The following is a 23,311-nucleotide window of genomic DNA, read 5'->3' on the forward strand; positions in this document are numbered from 1 at the left end:
GTATTTCATTGCAGTTTTCCTTTATTTTTATGTTGTTATTTACCTATTTATTTATTTGAGACAGGATCTCACTATGTAGGTCAAGATGGCCTTGAACCCTTATTAATAGTCTTGTCTGTGTTCCACAAATACTGGAATCACAGATGTGTGGCATGATGCCAAGTTCACTGTAGTTTTTTTTTTCTCACTGTAGCTTTTAACATCCATTTACTAATGGCTTATGATGCTAAAAATCTTTTCCTATGCTTTTATGTCAATACTCCAGCAGTTGCTTGTCGGTCGGTTGCTTTCTGAGTTCTGAGAGTTCTTTTCATGCAGTCTCACTCCTGTAAAGCAGACCGGCCTTGACATCAACAGAAGCTTCCTGGCTTAGATTAGATGTGTTGCCGTACCTAGCTAGCTCTTTGTTTTCTCCTTCTAATGGTGTCTTTGTGAGCAGAAAAATGTCAGTTTTGCTGAATTCTAATGTCTTTATTTTTCTTTTATGGACCATGCCTTTAGGATCACATGTAAGAAGCTTTTCTGTAACTCAGTGTCACTGTCGTGTGACAAAACTTTTCCTGGGAACATGCTATACACACATCTACTCACGCCGGAAAGGGAAGCCATGAAATATACTGATACCACCAAAGTCCAACTAGGTGAACCAGTAAGTTTTATTGGGCTTACTTATAGGAATATGGGTGAGGGGTTACTTACAGGAGTAGAAATAACTCAGACAGCTGCATCATAAAAGGGCCACCCCAGCACAGGTGACAGCTCACAAAAGCTGGGAACCTGGAGCACACTGCGTAGCTGCAGGCAGCTCACCAGGCTGGAGAGTGTCATTTCCAGGAGTTTCAGTTGGTCTAAAGCCCTTCCAGGCAAGTAAGCTGGTTTCTTTTTCTTCCAGGGAGCTAGGCTGGACTCAGTGTCTTCTTTGCAGCTCAGCTTCCATTCATCCGAGGGGGCTCTCAGCTTCTGTTGTTTACTCTGGGAGAGAGGAGCCTAGTAAATCTGGTCAGTTTTAGGGACTTTCTGAAGCTGTTTTGAGTTGTTTACGATTCTGCTTAAGGAACTTCCCTGAAGGATAGAACGTGTCATTTTCAGAGGAACAGCTTATGTGAGAGTGGGGGACAGGGACCGGTGCCTGTAGAGGCCAGAAGACAATGTTAGCTCCCCCTGAGAGTAGAGTTAGCCAGGTCCCCCAACTTGGGTGCAACAGCTATGTCAAGGGACATGGAACACCTTAAATGAAGTAAAGTCTCCATTTGTTCTCTATGCTGCCGTTGAGTCATTTGCCACCAATTTCACACGTCATTGTTTTTCACTCCTATTTTAAATAAGTAGATGAAAATCCTTAGATGCTTTAATCATTTCCATTGTTGCTTCTTCATGTGCACTGAAGCAATGTAACATAATTGGTCAGGAGGAGAAGCATGGGAATGGTCAAGCACAACCGATGCTCCAAAGAGAGCTCCTCCGTGGGCTAGCACACAGTTATTATTTGGCACGTTTTATGTTACCATCTCTAATGGTTCATCAGAAATTGATGGTAGATAAGTGTGACACGCCTCAATTCCAGAATGAGAGTAGTGAAAAGGTTGAATTAAATGCTTCCAAGCAGAAGGAAGAATTGGCCTTGAAACTAGGGAGACCCCTCAGAATATCTTTACCATCATTATGTGTTCATTAATTTTTGGAAGAAATTAACTGTCATTAACTGGTGCCTGTAAAAAGGTTGAAACTTTGAAAGACAATAGAATGAAGCTACTAGAAGAGATATTATTTCTTGGCAATTTTAAACTGAGCTGTGCCACCTGATTTTATTTTAACTGACTAAGAATTTTTTTAAAAAGATACAATCCTCCTGTTTTTATGAAAACATATTATTTTTTCATATAATATATTCTGATTAAAGTTTCCCTTCCCTCTATTTCTCCCAGTTCCTCCCTGTTAGAATGGAGTCTTGTGAGACGAATTCTGAATGCTTGTAAGAAAACTAAAAAAACCAAGTCTATAAATGCTCTAAACTGAGCTTTGTGTATTTCGTTTTTTATTCTCTCTCTCTCTCTCTCTCTCTCTCTCTCTCTCTCTCTCTCTCTCTCTGTGTGTGTGTGTGTGTGTGTGTGTGTGTGTGTGTGTGTGTGTGTATTCTTAACGTCTCAGGGTTTCTATTGCTGCAATAAATCACCATGACCAAAAGCAACGTGGGGACAAATGGGATTATTTCTTTTTACATCTATCATATCACATTTCCATCATTCAGGGAAGTCAGGGCAGGAACTCCAGACAGGAAGCTGGAAACAGAAGCTGAAACAGAAGCTGTGGAGGAGTGTTGCTTACTGGCTTACTCCTCATGGCATAGTCAGCCTGCTTTATACAAACCCAGGACGACCAGCTTAGGGATGGCACAACTCACAATAGGCTGAGACCTTTCTTTTCTTTTTTTAAACTTATTTATTATTATGTATACAGTGTTATGCCTGCATGTGCACCTGCAGGCCAGAAGAGAGCACCAGATCACATTATGGATCGTTGTGAGCCACCATGTGTTTGCTGGGAATTGAACTTAGAACCTCTGGAAGAGCAGTCAGTGCCCTTAACCTCTGAGCCATCTCTCCAGGCCCGAGACCTTTCATATCAGTCACGGTTTTATATTTGAAGTGTATTCATTGTAAGTCACACATATTCTGTCTCTGCCTCTCTGTCTTTGGTCTTCTCTGTCTCTCTCTGTGTCTCTCTGTCTCTGTCTCTGTCTCTGTCTCTGTCTCTGTCTCTCTCTGTCTCTCCCTCCCTCCCTCCCTCACTCTCTGTCTCTCCTTCTCTCTCTCTCTCTCTCTCTCTCTCTCTCTCTCTCTCTCTCTCTCTGGGATGTGGGGGGAGGGAGGAAGGGAGGGAAGGGAGGCTAGCAATTGAACCTAGGGCTATGCGTTCTACTACTAAGCTTCATGCCCAGGAATTTGTTTTTAAAAGAAAAAGAAGGCTCTCTTTGCACTGACATATATGAACATTACTGTTCATTCACGTAGTTCCTTTATTGTTTTTCTTTGGTAGTGGGAGATCACAGCAGAAAGAGAAATGCACAAAACACTTAATTAACTGAAAGCCAACACAAATGTAGCCACACAGGTCCACAGGTAACAAAATACAAGTCTCTCTGTTGTGGAAGCTACCCTGTGTTCATCACAGCTATTGCCATCTGATTAGAACAGCCTGATTACCTGCAGGAGGCCTTGAGGATTGGTCTGTTGACATTCTCTTACAGAAGGAGAGGGTGGGGAGGGTCATGAGACACTTGTCTGAAATTCCAACCACTTCATTCTTCACTCACAACCCTTTCTCTGTGTAATTCACTCACAGCTGCATGTGATCTCTGAAGCTGCTAGGCTATATAGTGTGGAAAGTCAACCAAAGGAGACACTCCATATGTGGCTGTGAGAAAGTCATCTTTCATACTGGAGTGGGAAATGTTGGTGATCTGGCTATTAAGGTACAGCCATGCTCCTGTAAATAACCTCTTACTAATGTTCCTGTAAGGAAGCTCAGTAAGTTACCTGCTTCACCATGGTGAACTTAGGTGAACGTTTCCTTGTTTCTAGAGCTTTATCTACTCTAATCTCCTTTCTAGTCCAGTCATTTGCATACATATAAAGTATTATATAGTATTTTGTATATTGCATATGGATTATTGAAATTAACATATTTGCAAGGTTTATCCATATTAAAACATGTACCACTAGTTTATCAGTACTACCCATTATGATTTCTTTTTACTGGTAAATACCATTTCACTGGATAAGAATAGGTGGCATTTTGGTCATAATAGTCCATAGGTTGTTCCTCTACAGTTTTGTTTTGCTCTTTGTACCTTCTGTTACTTGTGATCAGTTGCAGCCCAAAACTATTAAGTTGAAAATTGTAGAAATAGTTCAAAAAGTTTTAAATTACTTTCATTACAATGTAATATTTCAATATACTATATAATATTACTTATTAATATTATTCTCTTACTGTAACTGACTAATAAATTATATTTAATGCAGGTAGGTAAGTATGGGAAAACAATATAGTATAATAGGTTTGGTGCTATCTGCAGTTTCAGACGTCCACTATGGGTTTTGGAAAATCTTTCCTGTGCTTAAACAGATTATTATACATGTATAGTATAATGGATATTTAATTGCTTCCATTTTGATTATAGTTCTGGAAAGTCAAATACAAGTCTTTTTATAGAATGGGTTTTCAGTTCTCTTGGGTAAAACTTAATAAGGAAATTGATGACTTATCTGGTAACTCTGTTTAACATTTTGCTGAGACAAAGTCTCATTTCTTCATCCAAGCTGGATTCAAACTCATTCTTCTGCCTCAGATATTTGATTGATAAAGCTATATCACTACACATGGTTTCTAACATTCTAAAAGAGTACCAAGCTATTTTCAAAGTGGAGGTGCTATCACATCAGTATCATATGAGTGTGTGTGTGTGTGTGTGTGTGTGTGTGTGTGTGTGTGTTTATCATTCTAGGGGGTGAAATGCAACTGCATGCACAGATATGATTAAGTATATTTTTTTAAACAAATGTTTATTTTTATATGATTTTATGACAACTTGTGTCTTTATGTCATTGTCACTGAACCATGCTAATCCTCTGGAGAGTGTGGCCATTAAGAGCCTGTGAAAATTTTTTAGTGCTGGGATTCTGTCAACTCTTCTAAGTCTTCTTTCTTGACTCTCTCTCTCTCTCTCTGATTAATGATCTGATGAATATTCATATGTTCTCCTACTGACTATCACTTATAATTTTAAAATGTATCTCTTTAGACCTTTCTTCTTTTCTTGGCTGCATATCAGTGTACTCTGCCCTTTTGCATACCTCCTAGTTAATGTCCAATTACTACTAGAAGCTTACATAAAACTAATCTCATGTTCTTCAATTCCATATAAGTAATATTTTATCTAATAAATTCTATCTATGGGAATTACATCATTAACTTAGTTACTCCAGCAAGTTAGCTTTAAATATATTGATTACATAAATGTCTCTCTATGTTCCATATTCAATTAGTCAACTCAAAGCCCTTTAATCTCCTTTTCAAGGCACTATCACTTATTACCTGGAAAATTAATGTTAGCATCCTCTTACCCATTGAAAAACAAATTCCCCCTCTTCAAATTGAAGTATCAGCCCTCTTCAAATCCTTGAATAATTCACACATGTTTTTATGTTATCTAGCCTTTCCCTTCATCTAAAAAAGATCCATTTTTTTAATTTCAAAAGAATTTCATACATGAGCGTGCAGTATTTGCATCATTTCCACCCGTCTCCCATTTGAACTCCTTCCATGTCCATCCAAAACCCCTCTCAAATTCATAACATCTTCTTCTATAATTATTATTGCCATAGATACAAATACACAAACTCTTCCCCGCTCCCCCCCCCCACATGACCATTTAGGACTAGAGAACCTATCATGAGACTTTTGACCGCCTGAAGCTCTTCATTTCAGAGAATGGACTTGGGAAAATTTCCCCATCCATTTAATAGTTTGAATGAAAATAGGCCCCATAGGTTCATAGGAAGTGGCCATATTTCGAAGTGTGGCCTTGTTGGAGGAAGTGTGCCACTGAAGGTGGGCTTTGAGGTTTTAGATGCTCAAGCCAGGTTCTGTCTGTCTGTCTCTGTCTCTGTCTGTCTCTCTGTCTCTCTGTCTCTCTCTGTCTCTCTGTCTGTCTCTCTCTATCTCTGTCCCTCCCTCCCTCTCTCCCTCCATCCCTCCCTCCGTCCCCCTTCTTCCCTCCCTCCTTTCCCCCCACCCTTCCAACTGCCTGCCAATATAGATATAGACTTGGCTACTTCTCTAGCACCAAGTCTGCCTTTTGTGCCACAATGTAAGCTCCCATGACAACAATGGACTAAACCTCTGATCCTGTAAGTAAGCCCTAATTAAATGCTTCCCTTTATAAGACTTGCTGTAGTTATGGTGTCTCTTCACAGCAATAGAAATCCTAAGGAACAACATGTCAACTGGTATGTGCAGGTCTTCTGCAAGCACCCATATTCTTGAAAGATCATGGGTATAGCATCCTTCTCATGTCTAGAAGACACTAATTTGCAGCAGTAGTGCTGCTCCTTAGGGTCTTACAAGCTTTTGGCTCCTTCTGTGGTGTCTCTTGAGCCTTAGGCATAGGGTGGTGTTGTAGATGACCCATTGGGTCTGTGTCCTTCACAACCACTTATTCTCTGCCTTTTTAGCAGTTATGCATCTCTGTACAGAGAAGTTGAAGGAGATGGTTCTCTTCTAGGATCTATGACCTCTCCTCCTATGGACTTTTACCAAGTTTTACAGTACCAGATATGAGTTTCCACCTATTGAACAGTCCAATCAGACAGCTGTTGTTTGCTATTTTTTTCCTTTTTTTTTTTTTTTTTTGGTTTGTTGTTGTTGTTTTTGGTTTTTCGAGACAGAGGTTTCTCTATATAACAGCCAAGGCTGTCCTGGGCTCACTTTGTCAACCAGACTGGCCTTGAACTCACATCGATCCACCTGCCTTTGCCTCCAGAGTGCCAGGATTAAAGGCATGCATCACCGCACCTGGCTTGTTGTTTACTGTTATGATATTAGTGCCACTATTGTATCATTGTGGATATCTAGCCATTCTTTGTAGGAAGCAATCTTCAGGCTATAAACATTTGGGGTGGGGAAGAAAGCCATAGTGGGCATTTTCTGCACACTGTCAACTCCCATCCAGTCCCGCCAAGGAAGACTTCAAGATCCCCGAGGCTCTGGGGAGCCAACAGCATGCATTCATTCAGGATTTCATTATCTCAGAGAGTTCTCAGCTCCCCTGTATCTTCTTCCTCATTTCTTAGACCTTCAGGATGGATCTTTATACTTAGTTCAGGGGCACTACAATACAGTGCTCCACACTACACTGTAAGGATCATAAGGAGGAAGATCGTACCAGCCACTGTGCCCCACGAAACAAAAGGAATGAGTTTAGTGCATTTGAAGGACTAAACCCTTGAAGCTCATTAAGGGAAGGTTTTGCAATATTATCAATTGAAGTCAATATGATCTTAAGCTTTTTCTTTTCTTTTTCTTTTGGTTTTCTGTTTGTTTTGGCTTTTTATTATTTTGTTTTGTTTTATTTTATTTTACTTTGGGGCATGTGCCACTGTAATTGGGCCACATACAAGCTATCATTATTATTGTGGGACCTAACACCCAGAAGGTGGGTCCCAATTAATTCCCAATTCTCCTGTCTACATCACAGGCCTGGAGCCTACCCCTAAATCACTGAACTGAGCTCACTGGGACTCCCCCAAAACAGAGATGATCATTAATACAGACATTTATGGGAGTATGTAACCAAATGACTGGATGAAAAAAAAAAGCATTGGCCCAGGAGGCTTTTCCCCTGACATGGTCTTACCCTCCTGGATACAATTACCAGGTACAAAGCATTGAAAGCCACAACATTTTTCCTTTGCCTACATATGCACATAGGTCCATCTATGTTGCACAGCCAAGCGTGACACCTAGGTCACAATCATGGTCCTTCAACAGCACATGGCTAGATGGCTGGTCCTGCAGCCACTGAGGTCACTGTTGCCTCAGCACTTGCAATCTTCCAGCCTCTATGGTGAGACAGCACAGCTCCTGTAAGTCAGTCTGCCACTTTGGCCCACACCACCTGCCGGACCCAGCCATCTGTGTTACTTATATTTTCTCAAATGTAACAGGAAAGCAGTTAAACCAAGGCAGAAAGGGAAATATGTTCTAGTTCCTTGGCCTCATATCTGTTTCGCAGTGTCTCTCCTAATACTGTCCCAAGTAGCCAAGCTCATCCTTCCCGGCTGCTCTGGAAATTAAGAGCATGCCTCAGAACTGCTGAATCACAATGCCTCCACTTCACTTTCCAAGGTCTCCCCAAAATCTCCCCCAAAGCACCAATGTCTAACTACCCATTCACAGGTGTTATTTATCCCCAAACTCTCTTTCAAAGCACTAACGGGAAACTGCCTATTTCCAGTTTTTTTTTTTACTTATCCCAAAACTCACCCCCAAAATACTGAACTATAACTACATATTTCTAGATTTTATTTATCTCCAAATCTCTTTAAAAGTACTAATATAAACTATGTAGCTCGAGTCTGCTTGTTGGCAGATAAATAAATGCCTATCTCTAGATACTCCTGATTAACATATACATGTCTGTCTCTAGGTTCTACTACTTAACATACAGCTACCTGTCTCTAGAGTCTACTTGTCCCAATATTTTACACCCACCACTTAGAATTGCCCCCCTTTGTTCCTTTATTTGTTCTTGTATCCTTCTTTCTTCACGTTTGTTTCTTCCTTTCCCTTTACATCTTTCCCCGCTATTTCTCCAATTTGCCTGTATAAATGTGCTTCTCTTGGGAGTGTGCCCTTGTCTGAACAATGAGAGTTCCCCCCTGTGGCTAATGTCCACATCCTTGACCTTGTTCAGGCATCACTTGCCACATCCACGCAGAGCTCCAGGGTTCTAAGGATGGACCTGACTGGTACAGAGAGAGAATGAAGAAAAATGAAAAGAAATACTGGGGTCGGGTGGTCTGGGCTCTCTGATAGAGAAAGTGCAGTGCCCCGAAAAACCACAACATGTTTATTATGTTATATTGTGTATTATATTATTATATGTTGTATTATTATATAAAATATATAATTATAATATATTATATGTTGTATAGTTCAACAGAGAGGTGGAGTTACTGCACACATCTGAACAAGGACGTGGGGTTATTACATACAAATACACAGTATCTCTCTGAGCCTCAGAGAGGTGGGAGATTTTGCCATTTCCCCATGGGTCTGAGGTTTTTTGGTCCTTGACATGACCTTATCCATGTCAACAACATACATTCACTTGGGACATCATGTACTCATGGCTTTCTCCATTCCCCCATTCATCATTTTATGCAGCCATATGTTTGTGTTGTCATTGAGTTTCATTCGTTTATTCCTATCTTCTTTAACTTCATTCAAGTATTTGTGTGCTCTTCAAACTCCTAGAATTCTTTGATTGTTTAGAATTGTTTCTCTTTTTCCTGTGCTGGAGTGATAGCTCAGTGGTTAAAATCAGTTGTTCTTGTAGAGGACACAGGTTCAATTCCCAGCACACATATGGCAGCTCATAACCATGCCTAATCTCAGTTTCAGGGGACCCTCTTCTGAATTTTGCAGGCCCCAGGCATGTATATAATATACAGACAAAACACTTGTACACATAAAATAAAAATAAATAAATGTGAAAAAATATTAAATCCGTGTCCTGGCTCCCTCTAGGCAATTCATGTTGGGGAACATTTCTGAGGAACTAGTGGTCTTTGTGGTGGACATCATTTCCTGACTGGCCTCCTATATTGTTTGTAGGGTCAAGTGGTCCTGGCTGTGTAGATAGTATGTTTGAAATGAGATCCTAGTCTGCTCCTGTTGGTGAAGATCTGGTTCTGTTTCCATCACTGCCAGAATTGCATTGATTTTAGATCAAGTAGGAACAGTTTGTATGTCATTGCTTCAGATACTTGGCGTTGACGTTTGATCAAAGCGACAGGTTGTGTCCTAGTAAGCAAGGAGGCACAAGAATGCAGTTCCCAGCTGGGCCTGGGCATGGAACAGCCTGGAGGGAGATGTGGCTATCCAGCAGCAGAGAGTAGAATTGAAAGGTGACGAGGAACAAGAGACCTGGAGTGGATTTTCAGAGTATACAAGTGGGATTCCTGGATGGGCTTGGGCACCAGAGGTCAGGCCAGGCAAGGGCTAGGCCAAAAAGGAGATTGAGAGAGGGAGAGGGAGAGACAGAGACAGAGACAGAGACAGAGACAGAGACAGAGACAGAGACAGAGACAGAGACAGAGAGACAGAGAGAAGGGAGGGAGGGAGAGAGAGCACGGCACTTGCAGCTGGTCCTGGGCATGAAGGAGCTGTCAGGGCAAAGGCCTAGGTGAGGAGAAGTAGCTCTGGGTGTCTCTTGCAGACAGTGCAGGGCTGGAACCTGTTGATGTTAAAGGAAGGCTCTAATACGTATCTGTTATTGGCCCCATAATTATTATGGTGATATTTTCTAATCTGCTGTCAATCAATAAAAACACAGATACCTGTTATATTTTAAAACAGCCTTGCTTCACCTGGGGCAGGGCAGATACTTATCCCCTAAACTACCTTCCATATCTCCCTGATTCTAGTAATTTCTACTGAACTACCTCCCACTCATAGTCCCAAACACTTGCTAATGTTCATCTGGGCCAAATCCTCCATCCACGCCAGCCATGTGCATCTTACTCCACTTAACCCATGATGCCTGCTTTCCTTTCCTCTCCTCTTCCTCTGCTGTCTCTTCCCTTTACCAAGATCTTTCACTCCCCAAGCCAGCGAACCTTTGCCCCACCTACTTTCTTCCAGCCCTGCCCAGGTATCAGCTTTTTGTAGGTCAAAAATGAATGTGATTTTAGACAAGGCTACTAACATTCATTTGGGGGGTATGTGAGAATGTGCTCCTCAAGGCAGCAAGCAGACCTTGAGAGCCAGGAGTTGCATCAAAACACATCAGACCAGCCTCCAACAGGGACCCAGCCCTTTCTTTTCTTAAATGTCAGTGTGATGGGATCTATCATTGTCCTTCAGGCTAGTTTCAGACATAATCCTGTGTCTTGACCCTCTGGAACACCTGGATTACAGAAGTCCACTGCCACATCTGGTTTGATTCCTTGGGTTTTTGGTTTCCATACCTTAAGTTTAGGCACAACTAAGCAATTCCTTTTTGTAAAACGATCATACTTTGTCTGGCTTCCCAAACCTCCAATCTTTTCTTCTTTATCTCTGGAGTTCCATTTTCCTACTTCTGTTTCAGCCTTATTTCCTGTTTAAGTGGCAAATTCCGTGGCACTTCCTCTGAGAGAAATTAGTGTTCCCAGCTATGAGATGAGCCTGCAGAGCTGAGTGAATCATCACTATCATAAAACATTCATCCATTGTGTGAGAATTTCTTTTTTACCCAGAGCTTAGTGAAGACAAAAGCCAATTTTACTTACTCAACCCATATATACCTGGAGATAATATGATTTTCTTTCTTTCTTTCTTTCTTTCTTTCTTTTTCCTTTTTGTTTGTTTGTTTGCTTTTGGTTTTTCGAGACAGGGTTTCTATGTGTGTCCTCGACTAGCTTTTGTGGACCAGGCTGGCCTCGAACTCACAGCAATCCACCTGCCTCTGCCTCCCGAGTGCTGGGAGATAATATGATTCTTGACCTAGTGTTTTGAGTTGTTTTCTGAAACTGTAGGGCCAGAGGCATTAGATAAATTCGAATGGCTTTTTATTCATGTGCCTAAAGCTTCCTTATTGGGAACGACTCATTTTACTTAACCACGCTTCAGTTGAGCTTCAGTTTTGTCATCTGTACTTGACTAATGGGATCTTCTCCACCAAGCTACACCTGATCTTTAAAATACAATAATTTATATGGAAGAAGAAATTCCAATTGCCCTGATCTGACATACTGGATTTGTGTGTCAACATGCCACACTGTATTCCATTAATCTGTAAAATTATTTCATGTTAATAAAAATTACTCAGCAATTTTAAAAACTGTGCAAAAGGTATCACATCACAAAATGGAGCCACCTATTCAGAATAGCTTTTGCAGTCTTCAATGTTTTCTTTATAGGACCCAAGAAATTTTGACTGACTAAAGGAAACATTTTTTCTTTTACCATCTCTGTCCAGAGCCCTCCTCTGTACCCCTCAGCACTACTCCCAAATGAATCCAAATTCCCAGACATCCTGGCATGCTTCCTTATATTGCCATGTAGATCTGGTTTCATTAGTCTTCTTAGAAAGTGGATGGACTTTTTGTTTGCTAGTTTTCCATATTTAATGTCTCATCCCAAGAGCATGAGCTTTTAGGTAAGATGGAGCTGGTTTTCCATCCTCAACTCACAGTGTTAGCCCTTGGAGCCACTTCTTGGACTTTAGATGTACATTTGTTCCTGGGGCTATAAAATTGAGCTAGCCCAGGTGCTAGAGAGTTGAGTTAAACCAGCAGCATTCCCTGCTCTATAGTAATGAGAACTACCATGCCTATGACATGAAACTGCCAACTGTCCATTTTTGGTAGTGATAGATGTTAGAGCAACTTATTTTCCCCTAGAAATTTTTAACGGACTTTATTTTTTTCAAGTAAGTTTTTTGATTCACATAAAAATCAAGAAAGCAGTAGAGATCCCATGAACCTTATACCCACTTTATCCTATTAAAACCTTACATTCAAGTGACATGTTTATTATAATGAAATTGTATTGTTTCCTATTTAAAACAATCTTATTCTTTAAATTGTTTTCTAAAATGTTTTTATTTTTACAACAGTTTTTGAATTCAAATATATTTTAACCATCTTCTTCCCCTCCCCCAAGTCCTTCCAGATCCTCTCCCCATCCCTGCCACTGAACTTTAAGTTCTTTCTCACAAAATAAAAAAAACCAAATAAAAAAACTCAAAGAAAACAACATAAACCACACCCATGAAAAAAAACACCCCCCAAGGGTAACCAAATAAAACCACACCAAAAATTGTAGGTTCCATTATACCTTGGCCAAGTACTCCTGAACATGGGGTCTGCCATGGAATAGTTGATAGACCCAGTGTCACTCAGTTGGAGAACACTGATTTTCCCTCTTCTAGCAGGTATAAGTGACAGTTCAGTTGTTAACCTTTGCCTTAGTAGCTAGGTTTACATTTATCATTCATTTTAAAATATATATAACAAAATATTAGATAAAACAAAAACTATCACATCAGAGTTGAACATACAAAGAGAAAAGAGATTAAGAGAAAGCACAAGAGTCAGAGACTCACTCATTCACACTTTCAGTAGCCCATAAAAATTAAACTGGAAGCCATAATATGTATGCAGAGGACCTAGGGTAGACCGGTGTAGGCTCTATGCATGCTGCTTCAGTTGGAAAACATTTTTGCTAGCCATTTGGAGTCAGCTGGTATTAGGAAGCAAGTCCAGGCCTGGATCTAGAAAGGACCTGGTACCCTTCTAGCATATACTTTACATATGCTAAGTGTAAATTATGGTTTTTAAAATTACTCATTTTCTGTGTTTGTGTGTGTTTGCTACTGCCATTGTGCATGTGTGGAGGGACAACTTGAGGGAGTTCTCTACTTCCAGCATGTAGATTTTGAGGATCAAGTTAAGGTTGCAGGTTTGGTGGCGTCTTTCCCTCCACACAAGCTCCCTGTTTTGATTGTGTCTTCTGCACATAATCTTGCCATCTTCGGTAAAATCTCATTAAGATCATAGAGTGGTATCTAATGTGCTGTCGAAAATTAAGTTAAGGTGAGGGCACATTAGGGGTTAAAAAGGTAAAAGGCAGAGAACAGTGCTTTCCCTAGTATGCACACACACACACACACACACACACACACACACACACACACACACACCTTTTAAAAGGAGATTGTAAAATGAAGTGTGGTTGTACCTGCACTTTAGCTTATGTCCTCCACTCACATATTGCATACTGGGTGGGCTAGGATCGTTTTGCATATGTTAAAAGCAGGTCTTCCAGGAAAAACTTCTTGGAAAGAAATGGACATTTAGCAACTGGTTTAGCTTAATAAGAAAAGCTACCTTTTTTGAGGAATAGATTTATCTTCCCGTGATGTGAAGTTTTATTCTGACCAGCCATCCATACTTAAGATTCTAAAAAGAGAGGTGGCCCATAAGTAAACTCTTAAGGAATATTTTCGCAACTTTTATTATGGAAAAGTTCAAACATATACAAAAGTAGAGAGAATAATGAATTCTCAAACATCTATCACAGAGCTTCAACAAGTATCAAGTCAGAGCCGACCTTGTTTCATCTATGTACAAGCTTCTACCACCTTGATTATATTGAAGCAAATAACAGTAGCATATCTGTAAAATTTCAGTGCAGTTTTCTAAAAGATAAGGGTTTCTTTAGAAAGCAAAACCACAGTACATATCACAAATAGAAACTCCAGTACATCATAATGCGTGGTTTTATTTGAATGTCTGTAAGATGTGGGGACACAATACATTTCACTGGTACCATGAGGGAGGGTGTTAAGACTGAATTGGAGTTCAAGCCTTTCCCAATATAATGGTGTATAATGAAAAAAGTGAACTACAACAACCATATTAGAACCTCTTTGGAACCCTTGTAATGAGCTGGGTAAGAGTGTTGACATCACACACCCTGTGGCAAAACTCCGTGAAATGTCCTTGTCCTTGACATAAAAGTTATTCTTCTGGAAAGAGTTGAACCAAGCTCCCTCATTTAAATTCTTCATGTTGTGTTCCCCTTTACAGCCGTCCCTTTCCCTGAAGCCTTTCTAAGTGACACCAATTTAGCACTCTCAATCCTCTGCATTTGTACGTGCAGCAGGCTGGTGGTGCTGAGAAGCCAGCTGAGCGTACTAGGAAAGGAAGGAGAACCACGGCTAACTGAAGGAGCGAGAGAGGCAACAGACACTTAGGCAACTAAATGGTATAATTAGCTCTGAAAACTGCTTAAACAGCAGCTTTTCTTCGTGCTCACCATCAAACAATACCGAATACTGAAGCTGTAAAATGATAAACACCCAACATCTTCTGCAAGGAAATGTGAAGATCACATTTAAGAAGTAGAACAGAGCATTGCAAAAAAAAATTAAATGTATTATTTGTATATTATTTTAAAATTCATTTTTATAAAAACTCACAATAATAGGTTTTCATTGTAGTGTTTTTACAATTACCTTTATAGCAAGTGATATTTTTGAATAAAATTTTAAGCAAATTAACAACAGTACAAAAACACTAACGTTATTACATAAAGGACTAAGTCTATAAAATGTTACCCTAAGTGATGGCATAATAGTAAAACCGTGCCAGCCACTGTATGGTGTGACATATAAATGAGTACTAATTCTTCTCCTTGAACATTTTCAACTGTCCCCAAAAGCTTATGAAACACCTAATACACATGGCCACGCACATGGCGCTCAGACAGCTGATACTCTACTAGCACCAGATTGGAAGGGAAATGTTTTGCCACAAAGAGATTACAAAATATTCATTGAATCAAAGACCTCCAGTGATGCCAACCATATTTCAAGTAGTGTCTTGGATGCAGAATATGCAGAGTAAGGAAAAATAGTCGCTGCTCTCAAAGGTAATAGTCTAATGAAGAAGGCAGACACATCAGAAAAGCACAACAAAAGGCTATAGGTGCTGAATTAAGTCCGTTCACATACAATAGTACAACAACCAGAGCGAAAACGTTGGTAAAATAGACAGAGGAGTGTTCCGAGATGTAAAAGGAAAACCAGGTGAGCGGCCTCCTTGGGAACCTTGAAAGTGCTCCGGTGACCTTGACAATACCACTGAATACTGGATTCACATCAATGATGATTTCGGTGTAATCTTGAACCCCGTTTCTCTGTTCACCTGGAAAAAAAAAAAAGAAGCAAACACACATTTAACAGGTATATGTTTACAATTCTTCCAACCAGCAAAGTTATTAGTTACAGACTAGTTATACCATTCACTTGGTCTTTAGAAAGCCCTTGTGGACTCCAAAGCAGGTGCAATGTGAACACAAATGAACACATACACGCGCGCGCGCAGACACACACACACACACACACACACACACACACACACACACACACACACACTATGAAGGTACAAAAAATTATAAATTCCACTTTCTAGATGAGAGTCTACACACAGAAAAATAGTTCAGGCTGGTGGCTACATAGGCGTGCAATAAACTTTTAATCATTACACAGAAGTGTGTGGCTTAATCCAGTTAAAAAGAGCATCGCATTAGAGATGTTAACTCAGTATCTATTTGTATCATCTACAATGACAGATTTAAGAGAAAACCTGAAAGCGTGGATGATTTGGTAACTTGGATGGCTTTACAGTGTAAGAACCACTAGTGGATCTGACTTCCAAGTTCCAGTGTAGTTTTGATCACCTCCTGTTCTTGCCATAGTGAATTCTCAAAACTGTTTAAATATGTTACACACAGTCTAATACCATGACAGGGATACGCAGAAAATATTAAGCCTGAAGACAGAAGTTCTGGCCATGTAAAAGTCTCACCTACATCCTGCCAGGCATTTTTTTCCAGACAGGGTCTCTCTGTGTAGCCCTGGCTGTCCTGGACTCACTTTGTAGACCAGGCTGTCCTCGAACTCACAGAGATCCACCTGCCTCTGCCTCCCGAGTGCTGGGATTAAAGGCGTGTGCCACCACTGCCCGGCATCAGGCATTCTTATAGAAACCTTTGTAAATGAACCCATATTGTTCAATGAAAACCGTCTTATAGTAATAATCTAAAATGAATCTATATAAATTCATAAAGCAAATGATCTTAACAAGTTAAGGTCCTGCTTTCAGTTTGTTTTTTTAAAGCATAGACAAAATGATATGTTTCCAGTATAGATTCAAAACAATAGTAACATAACCCTATATTAGCATGTTTCCTCATTGTACATCTGGAGGCGTGGGTGGGAAAGAAAATCCCTAATTATCAACAAAACACTTCAACAAGTGAAAATGGACAGTAAGAGCTATTTATGTAATATATGGGAAATCAATTACTAACTCATATCTGCAAATCTCAATTACCTAACGGTGTACTCTTCCCTTTTCAAGTGAGATGAATGTCAAATTTGGCCATGTGCTTTAGTATAATTATAAATACGATGTCAATGACTTAGCGCTCTCAGAAAGGAAAATTACCCAGATTTTGGAAGACTGAATGGTAGAAATTAATATACTATCCCTGGTAACCTGTTTAAATCTGGAACTACTGACAAAATCTTAAAGATAAAAATAATTTCCTAAGAGTTTGTAATTTCTCTGATACGTCTATGATTTATATTAAATATTAATTGACTATTAGTTACTTTATTAAATATTAATTTTTAAAACATTTAATGATACAGAAACACATACCTTAAGAAACCCAGTAGTTTTTAAAAGGGGGAAATTCACAATATACTTATAGGCAATTTTAATGATGGGTTATGAATACATTTTTGATTATGTAAGATACATAATTTAAGAATGCAATAAGAGGACCTGCAAGATGGCTCAGTGGATAAAGGCACTAGCCACCAACCCTGACTACATGAGTTCTGTTCCTGTGACCCTCATGGTGGAAGAAGACAGCATCACTCCCTCACAAAGTCCTCTGACCTCCACACCTATACAATGACATTTTCCCACCCACCCACACAAACACATGCATGTGTATGGGGGTGCTTGCACACACTTCTGCACATGCACACACACACACAAATATAATTTTAAAGGATGACTCATTGCTAACTCTAGTAATAGCAACTACAAGTAAAGCCTCCAATGCATTTCTGATAGCATTTCTATAAAGTTTTTATAAAAAGAAATATCTATAATACCAAATTCACTATATCTGCGCTATCAGTGTAGAACTTAAGGTTAATAGACATTAAATTTCAGTATCTATTAGAAACATTTTTGTTTGTTTTTGTTTTATTAGAAACGTTTTAACTAGCAAAAGTCATTGTGATTACAAATTAAAATGAGTGCTTCAAATTAGTCATATACTCTTTCCTTTGGTGAGAGGTCAAAATATATTTTGGAAATTAGGGTTTATATTTTAATCGTGAAATAAAACTTTTCATAAAGGGAAGCCACTTTCTTCAGAAAATGCAAGAACTTCACTTTTAGAAGCTTAAAAGAGTATTGATTTTGAAATAATTCAAGGCAGAGAAAAAAACATTTCAATGTTCTGAAGACAAATCACAGAAAGAAAAAAAAAAGCCCTTAAAAAACAGTTTACAGAGCCAGGCATGGTGGCGCACACCTTTGATCCCAGCACTTGGGAAGCAAAGGCAGGCAGATTGGATTATTGTGAGTTCAAGGCCAGCCTGGTCTACAGGGCTAGATCAGGACAGCCAAAGTAACAGAGAAACCCTGTCTCAAAAACAAAAAAACAAAACAAAACAAAACAAAAGTTAAAAGAAAGAAAGAACCAGTGTACATACAGGTTGAAAACCAATAAGAAGCCCAGTATAGTGATAAGGACATATATAATTAGTGCTAGAAGCAGAACATGTCAGTTTCAGGAGCTGGATACTGATGTGCATCATGCGTTTGAGAAGTACAAATTTATTTACATAATGATTTGTACCTGAATGAAATAAGAAACCATCTCTTTAGAAAGGTGACGCCCCACTCAAGTTTTAGCCACAATTATGTTTTTAAAAATGTAATATATGAGCAATCTTTATCAAGCACCCCTCCTCAAGGCCCAAGGAGCTTTGGCGAAGAGGACTTGATGGAAAGATGTTAAGAGTCAGAAGTGGTGGGTGACACCAAAGAGCCAGCATATCTTCCAAGACACTGCAGGCATGATGTACATACGAGCTCACAGAGCATGTGACAGCATGTACACGGCCTACACAAATTCAAGCCAGACAAAAGCCTAGATGGAGAAGAGGAAGTGAGTACAAAGCCCCACTCCTAACCAAGAAGCTATTGGCAATTGATACTCACTGGGAGAGAGGACATTCTTTTTCTCTGATAGAACGACACCAGGTCTATCAACCTAACTCCAGGGTAGACGTCCTGCACAGGAATAGTTGACTTACACAAAACAGACTCTGCGCGCACACCTTGATTTCCTTGTGATTTCGTGTTTGTCTTTTTGTTTTTGTTTGTTTGTTTGTTTGTTTCCTTGGTTTTGTTTTTGAGCAAGCAAGAAAGAACCCAAAGTTGAGTGTCGGTTAGGGGGTGAGGAGGATCTGGGAAGGCTTGGGGGCAGGGCAAAGAGTATGATCAAGATATATTACACCAATGTTTTTTCAAAATGAGTTATTAATACAAAGTAAACAGCTCTAACTCAAGTGATTTTAGTACTTTTACATGATCATTATTTCACCAAGTATATTCATTATTCTCAGCTAAGATGTTTCTTTAAAGTGCTCGTGTTAAATATGGAATGATCTTTCCAGACTTAACACTGTCTTTAAAAAGGCTTTCTATATACCTAAATAGACATGGCAGGGGACCTGAGGAGAGTTTCAGAAGAGGGAATGACACAATTTAAAGGTGACTCTGTATTTCAAATGAGTATCAAGATAAGAGCAACAATACAAGCAAAAGGTTTTTCAGAAATGAAACCTTTACTCTGTCAATGAGATAGAAGTGTGTTAAGCGCTGAGCAGCAAGAACATAACCTCATTCAAATGATTTAAGTGATTGCAAATATACAATCACCATAAAATAGTCCACTCCTGTAGTTACCAAGGGTCAGAGAATTTAAACTGGGATATCATTAAATTCACGTATAAATCCCTTTCTTTCGAAATAAATGTACACTGAAGGAAAAAATATTAAGGGGGATCCAGAAATATACTCATAGTTGGAAGGTGTTGGATGAGCAGGCTAAAACAATTGTATAAACATAATTATCCGGAGAAGTGTCTTATTAGAAAAGTCCGTGGAGCCGGGCGGTGGTGGCGCACGCCTTTAATCCTAGCACTTGGGAGGCAGAGGCAGGCGGATCGCTGTGAGTTCGAGGCCAGCCTGGTCTACAAAGTGAGTTCAGGACAGCCAAGGCTACACAGAGAGACTCTGTCTCGAAAAACCAAAAAAAAAAAAAAAAAAAAAAAAAAAAAAGTCCGTGGAAATAGCCATTCTATCAGGGTAAAGGCTGGAGATTACATATGAATTTGGACATTTTAAATCAGTAGTGAAAAATCATCAACAGTAAATTTGTCTTGAAAATTAAAATGTGTTTTGGTCATGTGAAAAAAAAACCACGGAGTTCCTGCTTTGGGCCCATTACATGGCATTTTGTATGCTAAAAATACTGTATGAAGAAAGGAAAAAGTGTAATATCTCCAATTTTTGTTTCTTCTTTTATTTTGAATCGTGTTATCTGACTCAACGTCTACCAAAAGTGGCTCACTGCCCAGAACCTCGGATCTGAATGGGGGAGAGGAAAAAAAATCAAATAGATCAGTGTCCCAATCCAGACACGCACTCTCGCCCCTCACCAGCTGGTAAAGGCCCCTCCAGTAAGAAACCAGACACCTGACATCAAAAGCACGCACGCACAGTCACGCACAAACACATGCAATGGGTGTTTAAAGAAATAATAATAATAAATCACCCAAACAAAAACATCACAGGACAGACAAGCACACGGACACACACACACACTCACGCACACACACGCACACGCACACCCTCCACGAAGAGCAGGGCAAGCAGTTAAAGCACCATTCACGAAATCCCATGCAGCTCTGGCTGACCACAAGATTTTTACCAGTGCCACCAAGAAGCAATTGGAAAAGCATCTGAAAAACGTGCAAATTGTCTGCAAACAGCGCCTGGCAACCGAGACAGTTTGCAAGCGTGATTCAGAGGTCTGCCTGCCAAGGAAACAAAAGAAGCCTCCCTCCTGCCCATGCGGGCTCACAGGACAGGAGAGGTGCTCCCCTGGCAGGCAGGAGGCCAGTGCGGGGAGGCTACAGGCAGGAGTCTAGGCAGGAGCGGTACATACTAGGGCTCGCTCTCAGGCAGGGTCGGGGCAGCCGAATTCCCATTTGTGGGGGAGCCGCCCAGCTTCAGTTTCTCCAGGTACTCGGCATGCACGGGCTTGTGGCACTGCAGGACCTTGATGGCATCTTCGATCTTGAACCACTCTCGCTTCCTGCCAATGCTGACCGAGTCTTCCCAATCTTCCAGCAGCTCGGTGACAGTGAGCACGAAGACATAGGTCCGGTGCTTGCGGTCCTGGTTCTGCTCAAAGACACCCAGCAGCCGGCCCAACTTCCCCTTGACCCCCGCCTCCTCGTACACCTCGCGCACCGCCGCGCCATCGGGCTCCTCCTCGGGCTCCATGCCCCCTCCGGGCACGATCCAGCGGTCGGGGTAGCGGCTGCTGCTCACCAGCAGCACCTCGTCCTCGCGCTCGCTGCGGAAGCACAGGCACGCGGCGCGCTTCTTGAAGCCCTCGGGGTCGTAGGTGCGCGTCTGGTTCGGCTTACACTTCATCCTGAGCTCAGGCTCTGGGCTGGCTTGCAGCTGCCAAGCGGGGCCGCCTCTGCGCAGCACGGGCTGGGGCTGCTGCGGGCAGGGCAAGGGCCTGGCGAGGACTGAAGCCGAGCGGCGCCTAGTCTGAGCCGAGCCCGAGCCCGGGGAGACCAGGCGGGGGCGAGCCGGCGCGTCAGTCAGTCCGCGGGGCGGGCAGTGGTGCCCAGCGCGCCCCAGGCTGAGGGTGGCGAGCCCGCCGCCTGATTGGAGGCGCCGCTTCCGCCGCCTGCCGCGGGCAGCCCAGAGCCCGCGCCTCCGCACAGCCCCCCGAGTGGACCGCGTGCGATCCCCGCCCTCCCGCCCGCGCGTGCTCTCTCTCTCTCTCTCTCTCGCACCCCTTTGCTGGCTCTCTCTCTGGCTAGGCCGCCCTGGCAGGGGTTGAGCGAGGTGAGGTGCCTGCGCGCGCGTGGCCGGGTCCGCGTGCGCGCCCGCGGTGGAGGGCGAGGGGCGGAGGCGGGGGTCTCCCGACACCCCCAGAGCGCGATGCCGCCGCCGCCAGCCCACTGCGCAGGCGCCCCGCACCACTGTGCCCAGGAAGCTACTACCTCACAGGGCTCTGGGGACGTGCACCCTGTTGTGACTTGGCTCAGGGTCCTCACCAAGTGTGGGCCTCAGCCCAAGGTGGCAGCAGAGGGGTGCAGGGCCTCCCTGGGAGACCCAGAAGCAGAGGGGTCTAGGCCTCCATCATAGTCAGCTCCCACCACGAACAACACTGCCTTATTTCTAGGCGGAAGGCCTCCTGTCCCCAGAATGACCAAAGAGAGTCTTGCCAGAATAATCTTTGCTGAGTCACATGCAGCTTGCTTTCTTCAACAGGTTCTCTTCTGCAGCTTGTCAACCATCTTGCCTCAGCCCTTACTTTAAACACTTTCACACACAACCCCTGTTTACAGTTTGCATAGTCAGTCTGCATGGAACCTGTTTCCTGTCCTGGAACATGGGGAAATTTGTTACAACCCTTGTGTCAGCCCCATTGCAGGATGTTTCTGGAGCAGCACCCCCTAAACTCTTGGCTTCCATGTCAACAGCCTCCATGCTCACACACTGCACCCTTTTCCTGGCCTGCTCATAGGAGAGCATCTAGGAATTTGGGGTTTGGCGCACCCTTGTGTGGACATGGCCCTCTGGACAGATGGAGGCCTGAAGTGGGCAAATGCGTCTTCCCCCACTGCTCCCATTGCCCTCCCACTGTGATGACTCCTGAGGGAGGTTTTCCACAGTGGCTGCCCTAGACCAAGAGGCACCAGGAATCCAGCCTCAGTTTCTACAGTCTCCCCAACACTGGGATTGCAGCCTGACTTTTCAGGTGGGGGTGGAGGTGGGGAGGGGGTCAGAACTCAGGTCCTCATACTTGAAACCAAAGCACTTCACCCAGGGAGCCATTGCCCTGGCCCAGGGGTTTTCATCTGGAGATTGCACACAGCTCAGTGTCCTTTGAGCACACTGACTGACCTCTTGCTGGAGAAGCAGCCCTCCAGAGTCCAAAGTTAACGCAAAATTTTCACCATACCTTTTCTTATCTCTGAGGTTTCTCTCACTCCTTCTTTAGACTTCTAGACCTAAGGGCCCAGAATGTCTCCTCCATTGCATCTCGAGCAAGCCTGCACTGACCTGCGGTCACCTTGCCCTAGCTAAAGCATTTCTGAATTTTGTACAGAGCAGTCTGCTGTGGTTCAGCCTGGTGATATTCAGAGCTGTCTTTTGGGGGGGGGGTGGAGTTCACTTTGCTAAGGATTACTGACTTCCTTGAAAGGTGTCTTCCCTTTTCACGCGTTTCCATGCCATGTGTACCCTTTTAAAAGCCTGTGAATGCCTACATGGCTCCCAGCAGTAACCCCTGCGACCCCTGGCCATGTCCCTTCACAGTTTGAAGGGCCAGTTCCCCTTGCAAGATGAGGTGGAGTCAGATGATACCCAAAGACAGCTGACTGTATCCCCAGTCCTCAGCAGGATTTCCAGCAGGGGATGGTCTTCCTCAGACCTTGGCCCTTAAAAGTTCCCTTCTAGGAAATGGAGCAGCTCCCTCAGGAAGCCCAACTCTGCAGCTCCCTCAGGAAGCCCCACTCTTCCAAAGCGGGATTTGGGACCCTGTCCCCCCTCCCCGTCCTGTTTTGCACTGAGTTTCTATCTCTGTCCTTGGGTCTGCATGTTCCCTTTGGGTTCTGCTCTGTCATAGCTCC

At 42.2% G+C, this 23,311-nt stretch overlaps 1 protein-coding gene and 1 long non-coding RNA gene across 5 annotated transcripts in view; one reads left to right on the forward strand and one right to left on the reverse strand.

Annotated features, from left to right (window-relative positions):
- The window catches only part of LOC311601766, a 116,377-nt gene that overhangs the window by 13,891 nt on the left and 79,175 nt on the right, over positions 1–23,311 (forward strand). The window lies entirely within an intron of this gene.
- Positions 13,772–21,415, reverse strand: LOC311602536 (diphosphoinositol polyphosphate phosphohydrolase 3-alpha). The gene is made up of 2 exons (XM_084790766.1): positions 20,599–21,415; positions 13,772–15,479 (listed from the first exon to the last, which is right to left on the reverse strand). Coding segments are annotated over exons 1-2 (495 nt in total). The 5' UTR covers positions 21,093–21,415; the 3' UTR covers positions 13,772–15,478.

Source organism: Acomys minous, assembly GCF_964271855.1.
Source record: "Acomys minous genome assembly, chromosome: 7".
In the NCBI taxonomy this organism is placed as follows: Eukaryota; Metazoa; Chordata; class Mammalia; order Rodentia; family Muridae; genus Acomys; species Acomys minous.

Bases quoted from the DNA above. Each gene is read 5' to 3' on its own strand.
- LOC311602536 (XM_084790766.1), bottom strand. From the start codon at position 21,092: ATGAAGTGTAAGCCGAACCAGACGCGCACCTACGACCCCGAGGGCTTC.